The sequence below is a fragment of the Tamandua tetradactyla genome, chromosome 22, assembly GCF_023851605.1.
Source record: "Tamandua tetradactyla isolate mTamTet1 chromosome 22, mTamTet1.pri, whole genome shotgun sequence".
NCBI lineage: Eukaryota > Metazoa > Chordata > Mammalia > Pilosa > Myrmecophagidae > Tamandua > Tamandua tetradactyla.
Window position 1 is genome coordinate 46,284,555 of NC_135348.1, and position 7,985 is coordinate 46,292,539.

At 35.1% G+C, this 7,985-nt stretch overlaps 1 protein-coding gene across 1 annotated transcript; it reads left to right on the forward strand.

The window, feature by feature from the left end:
- The first annotated feature begins 434 nt into the window (after window positions 1-434).
- Window positions 435-5,994, forward strand: IL2 (interleukin 2). Its single transcript, XM_077139606.1, has 4 exons — window positions 435-581; window positions 673-732; window positions 3,301-3,447; window positions 5,608-5,994. Exons 1-4 carry the CDS (start codon window positions 435-437, stop codon window positions 5,719-5,721), a joined length of 468 nt encoding a protein of 155 aa, XP_076995721.1. The 3' UTR covers window positions 5,722-5,994.
- Window positions 5,995-7,985: the final 1,991 nt, after the last annotated feature.

Sequence of the window (7,985 nt, forward strand, 5' to 3'; positions counted from 1 at the left end):
CCGCAGCATGCTACTCCACATGCTCGCATGGTTTTATGACAAAGAGAAAATTTTCATAAGCCACTTTTGTATCCCCACCCCCTAAATGAAAGAGGGAGGAAAAATTGTTTCATACAGAAGGCGTTAGTTATATGAATTAGAACTGCCGCGTAAGTGTGGGCTAAATAACCAAGAGGGATTTCACCTACATCCATTCAGTAAGTTTATGGGGGTTTAAAGAAATTCCAAAGAGTCATCAGAAGAGGAAAGATAAAGGTAATGCTTTTGCCACACAGGTAGAGTCTTTGAAAATATGTGTAATATGTAAAACATTTTGTTTGACACCCCCATATAATATTTTTTCCAGAATTTAGAGTATAAATTGCTTCTCTTGTTCAAGAGCTTCCTATCAACCTTTCTAATCACTACTCACAGTAACCTCAACTCCTGCCACAATGTACAAGATGCAGCTCGTGGCTTGCATTGCACTAACTTTTGTACTCATCACGAAGAGCGCACCTGCTTTCAGCTCTACAAAGGAAACCCAGCAGCAACTGGAGCAATTACTACTGGATTTACAGATGCTTTCCAAAATTGTTAATGTAAGTACATTCCCTTTCTTACTAAAATTATTACATTTAATTTTTCTAGCTGGAGTTCATTTTAAAATAACAATGTCTTATTCTTTCACAGAATTCTAAGAATCTCAAACTCCCGAAGATGCTGACATTCAAATTTTACATGCCTAAGAAGGTAAGTACAATTTTCTATGTTCCAATTATGTTTTAAAATACAAAGTAATATGAAATGTTGAACACATTGACTTAAGAGCAACTTGTCTGAAGGAAAAGAATTAGGAAATTCAGTATCTTGTTTTAAAAATCCAAGTCTGATAATGGAATTTCTGTTAAAATGGCTTTGCCTACATATTTTAGATATAGTTGTGTTTGTTTTCGGGGGCGGGGAAAGGGTACAAAGAAGAGAATAATCTCATTTTATTGCTGGGACAATTTTAAAAGAAGATTTTGTTGATTTACTGTTTCGTTTAAAAATGCCAAATACTAGAGATAACTGATTTTATCATTGTATCATGTAAAATGTCAAAATTGGTTTCAGAGGAGCACCAATAAAGCTCTAAAACATCCTTTATTGTTTTAGGAAAGATTCCTAACAGTCTATTTTGAGAAGCAGCATAGCACAGTAATTAGCAGCCATTTACACTAGAGCCAGTTTATTTGACCCGAAATCCCAGCTCTGTCATGTACTAGCTTTTGTGATCTTTATGACTTAGTTTCTTACCTTTTTATGCAAATAATAATTGTATCTACTTCATAAAGTTTTTGTAACAATTAATAAGTAAATGTAAAGTCCTCAGAACAGCCGCTGGCACATGGTAAACACCACATAGCCTTAGTTATTATTAGCAGTAGGAAAGACAGAATTCTCACTGAGAAATATAAAGTAATATTTTGGCCTTACACATCTTTTATATGCCAATAGACCTGGATATTTATGGTACTATATGATTTATTTCCAAAATTTAACTTCATTTGGTTGTTTGGGGATCCAAATAGTTGGATGAGCATAGCTCATCCAAGCTCCTAGAGCTACAATAAAGGTATGACGTTTTCTAGGGGTTGTGCCAGCCAACAAAGAATGGAAAAACTTGAATGCCAGAAAGAGCTTGGTCCAGGGCAAAACAAGGCTGGGGGGGGAAATGGAAGTTAAGGGAACACAGATACAATCCTGCTGATCTACTTCTCTTAATTAAGAGAATTTTGTTTCAAATTACTCTTCTGAAAGGAAACGGAAATAGTTTACAGAGTCATCCAATTTAATCAGAGCCATATGACCCTACCTCTTAGCAACATAAAAGGCACTAGACTGTTTTCTGAGGGAAACAGCTCCAAGTTGATCAGCCAAAACTTAATAAGCCTTGTAGTAGCAAGTTGAAGGGGCAGTACATGGAAATGTCAGCTGCGTCTTGTCTAGTCCTACCTTTCTTCCTAAAAATTGTTAGAAAGATAACATGAGATTATGTGTATAATTAGGGGGTGGGGAGTGGAAAATTCTTTGAAATCTAATAGTTTCTAAATGACAACTCAAATTCTATTTGAAACCAAAAGTTAGGTGATAAACTCAATTCACTTGTTCATTTTACCACCATTTCACATTTACAAAAGATTTTGGAAAGCCATAACACATTTCATTTAAAAAGATGCTATCCAGAAAAATTAATACTATACTGAAAAAGAATTGAAATTTAACCCTGGCCCTTGTGTCTCTGGGAAGACACTTTAAGTTGTGAGATTCAGTCTTCTTATTTGTGAATGGGTACTGCCTACCTCCAATGATGGCTGTGAGAATTAAATGGACTTAATAAAACGATAATGTACCATAAAATTATGAAATACTATCATTATTAATAAAAATATAGGGATAGTTACCTGCAGTATCTATTTGCAAAAAAATATCCTTCAAATATTTAACATTTTATTTGGTTTGGACAAATAATAAAGAACTGCATCTTAATGTTGTTGTAGCAGAAAGAGTAAAAACTTAAGACACAGTTTTATGTGACTTGCTCCAGGCTATTTTGAGTGTCATTACTACAGCTACAGTTGCCTGATCTGCAGAATGTTGGGACAATGATAAATGGCATTCAAAGTCACATGCCAACATCTCTCATTTTGAATTCTTAGATTACCAAACCTTAAAATTTCAGAATGTGATTCCTATATTTCTACATTCTGACTCTCTAATTTGAATGATTTCTATGTGGGTTAGAATAAATAGCCTATATCTGTGATTTGCATTTGGGTGCAGAAATGTTGACTTTTTACAAAGCCAAACTAAATTGAATGACTCCTTAGTCGTTAAGAAACAGTTAATGCTAGTCATGGTTATTTGAACTGTAGTTTTTCCAGTCTTACAATGTAAGCTATAATAGTGGCCCATCTCGGGGTGGAAGGGTAGCTCAATGGTAGAATTCTCGCCTGCCATGCGGAGACCCAGGTTCGATTCTTGGTCCATGCATTACCCTCCTAAAAAAAAGTAAAATAAACAAATGGTGCTGCAATAACAGGACAGTCACATGGAAAAAGAATGAAATGTGACCTCCACCATACAGCATACAAAAAATTAAATAAAAAATAAAAGTTAAAAAAAAATACATTGGCCCGTCTCTACTGCAATGCTGAAAATAGGGAGAGTGGTGAAAATTATACTGTCATAAATAAAATAATTTGTGGATTAATTTCTGATTCTGACCTTCAGTCTAGGGCAAACTGAGATGACAAATATTTTTTATCATTATTCTAGGTTACAGAGTTGAAACATCTTCAGTGTCTAGTAGAAGAACTCAAACCTCTGGAGAATGTGATAAATTTGGCTCAAAGCAAAACGCTTCACTTGAGTCATCACAAGGACTTAATCAGTAATATCAATGTCACAGTTCTGGAACTAAAGGTAAGCCTTACTTTTTTTAAATTTGTTCTTCAAGAAATAAAAATAAATGGAAGGGGGAAATACTGCATTTTAAAATGGTATAATATTTTTGGCATTTTGTAAGACCCCTGTATTTGACAAGCTAATATTTTAAGTCTGTTGTGAATACGAATTATTTTTAATGAAAGATGATACTTGTGGAGCTGGGAAGTGTAAGCTGGAGGTTTCCACCCACAACCCACTTGGAGACAGGTCCCAGCCCCCACAGAGTAATCACCTCAGCTGGTCAACCCCACCCCTGGGCAACTGGAAGGGGAAGGCCTGGAATTGAATTTCATAGAGAGAAGATCTCATTTCATATGTTTTAATTCCTTCAGATCATTTACCAGAAGAGCCAATATTGATTACCTGAAAGGCTGGCTAAATGGCATTTCCCTATCACTTAGTAGAAGACTAACCATAAATGATTTATCTCAAAAAAATGGCAGCTGTTAAATAAAATGTCCAGTGGCGTAATTAACTCTTTATTTAGAGATATTGCCCTTTTCAGGACTATAATTCTAAACATACAGGAAGTATGAATTCTGTTAAGGTCTCAGATGATACGGAAGTGATTCAGAGCTTTCCTTTCTTATCCCACCTGCCAAGATACAGAGCTGAGCCCAAAGGTGTCCTAGATGAGCAGCGTACACTTAGTTACAGTAGTAGAGCCAAATTTCCAAAAGTGTGTAAACTCTGGTTGTTTACTAAATTAGCTATTTTAGTGGAATATTTTCAGTCTAATTTTTTAAAAGAACAACATATTGATCAACACTGAGAACAATGTCATCTAGAGGCTTAAGAGGTTTGCTCTAAAATCTTTAACCAACATTAGAAAACTCATGCTAAATTCCTGATAAAAGTTTGAAGTTTGTGAAAATCAGTAAAATGTGGTCCAAAAATCAGACTTTCATCTCAATTAAAACAACAACAACAAGAATAGGGAGTTAATGTTTAAAATGCACAGTTTGTATTTGGGATGATAGTAAATTTTGGTAATGGATAGTGATGGTAGCACAATATTATGAAAGTAATTAACAGCACCGAATTATATATTTGAATGTGGTTAAAAGGGGAAATTTTAGGTTGTATATGTTACTATAAGAATAAAAATGAAACTGTACAACACAGTGAACCCTAGCTTAAACCATGGACTATAGTTCTTAGTACAATTATAAAAAGTGTGCTTTCATCAATTAAAACAAATGTACCACACCAATGCAGGGTATTAAAAATACACGGTATAATACATAGTATATGGGAATCCTGTATTTTATGCATGCTTTTTCTGTAAACTCATCACTTCTCTAATAAAAAAAATGAGATTACAATATTTATATAATTGTGTAAGAAGGTATATAACACTACAGCAGTTTTTCTTAAAAGGGAATACCTTCTCTCTACCTGTTTTGTGTTTCCAAGACAGTAATTCCTTAAAATTGGAAAAAGTCCTCCTTTGTGTCTTATTATATATCAAAATATTTGTTTCTTAGCTATATGGCTTAGAGGAATGGTTGAAATAGCTCCTTTTAGCAAAAGAGATTAATCTAAAAACAGTCCACAGAGTAAAATTTCTAATGTTCAATTTTTCGAAATCAGGCGGCACTTGCATTGATACTGTGGTGGGGTAGGCAGGAATGGAAATGAGCAGTTATGAAATTTCCTAACCAGAAGCTTGGCTTGACTTACTCTGGATAGTTTCTACCCTTGGATTCACAGAACATTAGAGGACTCTTAATGAATGATAGTAAAGAAAGTATAATGTACATGTCACTGCATACTTGTAATTGAGATATATAGACAGACATATACAGATATACAGACAGAGGAAAAGAGGTCAAACACTTTATTTCTTGATGTAGCATTTAATGAAATATTTGTCTAGAACTGTTTTTTATTTAAAACCTTTAACATATCTCATATTCATTGAGATGAAGAAAATCTCAGCTTGTATGTTACCATCACTTGATATCATAACATGTACTTGTGGCACATCATTTCAATCATTTTATTTTAAGAAAATGTGAATGACTAATATGTGTAACATGCTTGAAAATAAAGGCCATGGGCCTATAAAATTTCAATTGAGAAAAATTATTTAAATTTCCATGAATTTAAAAAAAATTAAATTTTCTTTTACAGGGATCTGAAACAACATTCATATGTGAATATGATGATGAGGCAGCAACCATTGTAGAATTTCTGGACAAATGGATTATCTTTTGTCAAAGCATCATCTCAACATTGACTCGATAATTAAGTACCTCCCATTCAAAATACATCAGGCTCTCTATTTATTTAAATATTTAAATTTTGTAATTTATTTTTGGATGTCTAATTTGCTACCTTTTATAACTATTATATTAGTCTCAGATGATGAATATGGATCTTTTAAGATTCTTTGTGTAAGCCCTAGGGGCTCTAAAATGGTTTTACTTTAAATTATTTTATCTTAAAGTATTTATTATATTGAATTGTTAAATGTAATGCCTATATAGATCAGTTAATAAAATTATTTAATAAACTTGATGAATGGAAACAAGCCTAGGTATTTGTTATTTTAAGAACACAGAGTAAGCACTAAAATATTTGTGAATTACTAATATAAATTCTAAGATGGTTACTCTTAGTAACCAAGAGTCACTCTTTCCATATGGAGGTATGCACAATAAGGAAATGGGCTTTTCAAAGCTCTTGTTTTCTCTTTTCCAGAGTTAATTAGATCCTTATCATCTTAGTTATGGTCTGAGAAAATATCCTATAAAATTATTTTCCTTCTCCAGATGATGCCTTAAATTTGAACAAAGTATCAAACACTAACATTCTTGAAGTTCTTCATACAACCGGTATGCCCCTCTCCATTCCTCACCAGGCTGCAGCTCACTCTGTGCCCTCAGGAGGCTGACCTACACGGAAGGGCCCCTCACCTTCTGGCTTTCCATCAGGTCTTGTCACTGGGGACAGAGGAGACTCCCCTGGCCCCTTCTGTTGGTGTAATTTCGGGTTTGTCTCAAGGTGATCCTCTTGATACTTTTCCTTCTGGGTCTAGTAACATTTCTCTTCACTCATCCCTCAAGTTACCAGCCCTAGAGTACTGTACTGTCTCTTGTAGCATCCCTATTTCATGATTATACCTTTACAAATAGTCCCTGTATTAAACCCTCCTTTAATTATTCTACTTTGAGTGTGCCATCTGTTTTCTGTTGGGACTCAGATACAAGAATACATTGTACTAGCTTCAGGAAATAGGATGAAAATTGGATTCTGGGATTGGGTTGTTCATATATTCATTATCAAGAGATCAAATGGAGTTGACATTTAGTTGCTATAGCAACAATAGTTACTATAAAAATTGTGATTATCACCTAGATTCTTCTGATGGCCCTATTCAGAAAGCATGCAGAAAAAAAGTTATGAACTTATAACTAAAAACATGCCTAGGGAACCAGAAAGCCTCCATGACAGTTCTTCAAGAATCTCCTGTAGTCATGGGGAGTGTGTCAGAGGGTGAAGCCCAGGGTCTGATGTAAGGGCTGCAAAGATGAAGTTCTGATGAAAATTTTAAGCCATCCAGGTCTCTTATACTAAGGATGGAGTAGGAGTGGGACCCTGAGTCATGTAATGTGCCAATACCTGATTGCTCCACAGGGGGAGGCCAAGAATCCTTCCCTACCGACAGAGGCAACCACTTTTCCACAAAATATCCCTTCTGAGGAAAAACTGCTCCTCTGCTTAAAAGGCTTTCAATGACTCACAAATTGAGGGCAATTTTCCCAGAACTTCTTTCGCTGTCACTCTTCATGGCACTTAAAGTCTTTATATTGCTGGAGCAGAAAGATACAAGGTGTTAGACCAAGAGTAGTGAAAAATAAGTCACGATTTGGCTGATTTACTTGAGATAGGGGCAACTACCTGAAATTCAGAATTTAATGAAAATCTGCAAACGGTATTAATAGTTTGTTGATTCAAGGTTGGACCACACAATAGTCTATTTTAATTATGTTGAAAGGTCAGAGCTTCCTGAATACTAGAAATATAGAAGAGAGAGTCTAAAGGACCACGGGAATTGGAATGCTGGGATGTGCGATCTTTTCACATCCCCTGGGAAGACACTGAGAAATGCACTGGTAAAGGGACACTAGCATCCACTATAGATCTGTTGCTGTTCTCTCATTAGCTAGAAATGATGACTAATAGTGTTTCATGGGAGTTGGATTTCCTGGTATCACTGGGAACAATGGAATCCTGGAGTGATTAGGGTCAGGTATTTGCCCTTAATCTCCAGACACAAAGTGGAAGCAATCACCACAGTAAACCATACGGCAGAGTGGTAATCAAAGTACATGACCTAAACAGATTTGTAATGATGGCAAACTGATCATAAGATCCATGAAAATTAAGTAGGCAGCTGCGGTCGTTTGAGCTGAATGAACCCAGAACAACATGTTCTTAAATTTAATCCATTCCTATAGGTGTGAACTCATTGTAAATAGGACCATTCGATGAGGTTATTTCAGTTA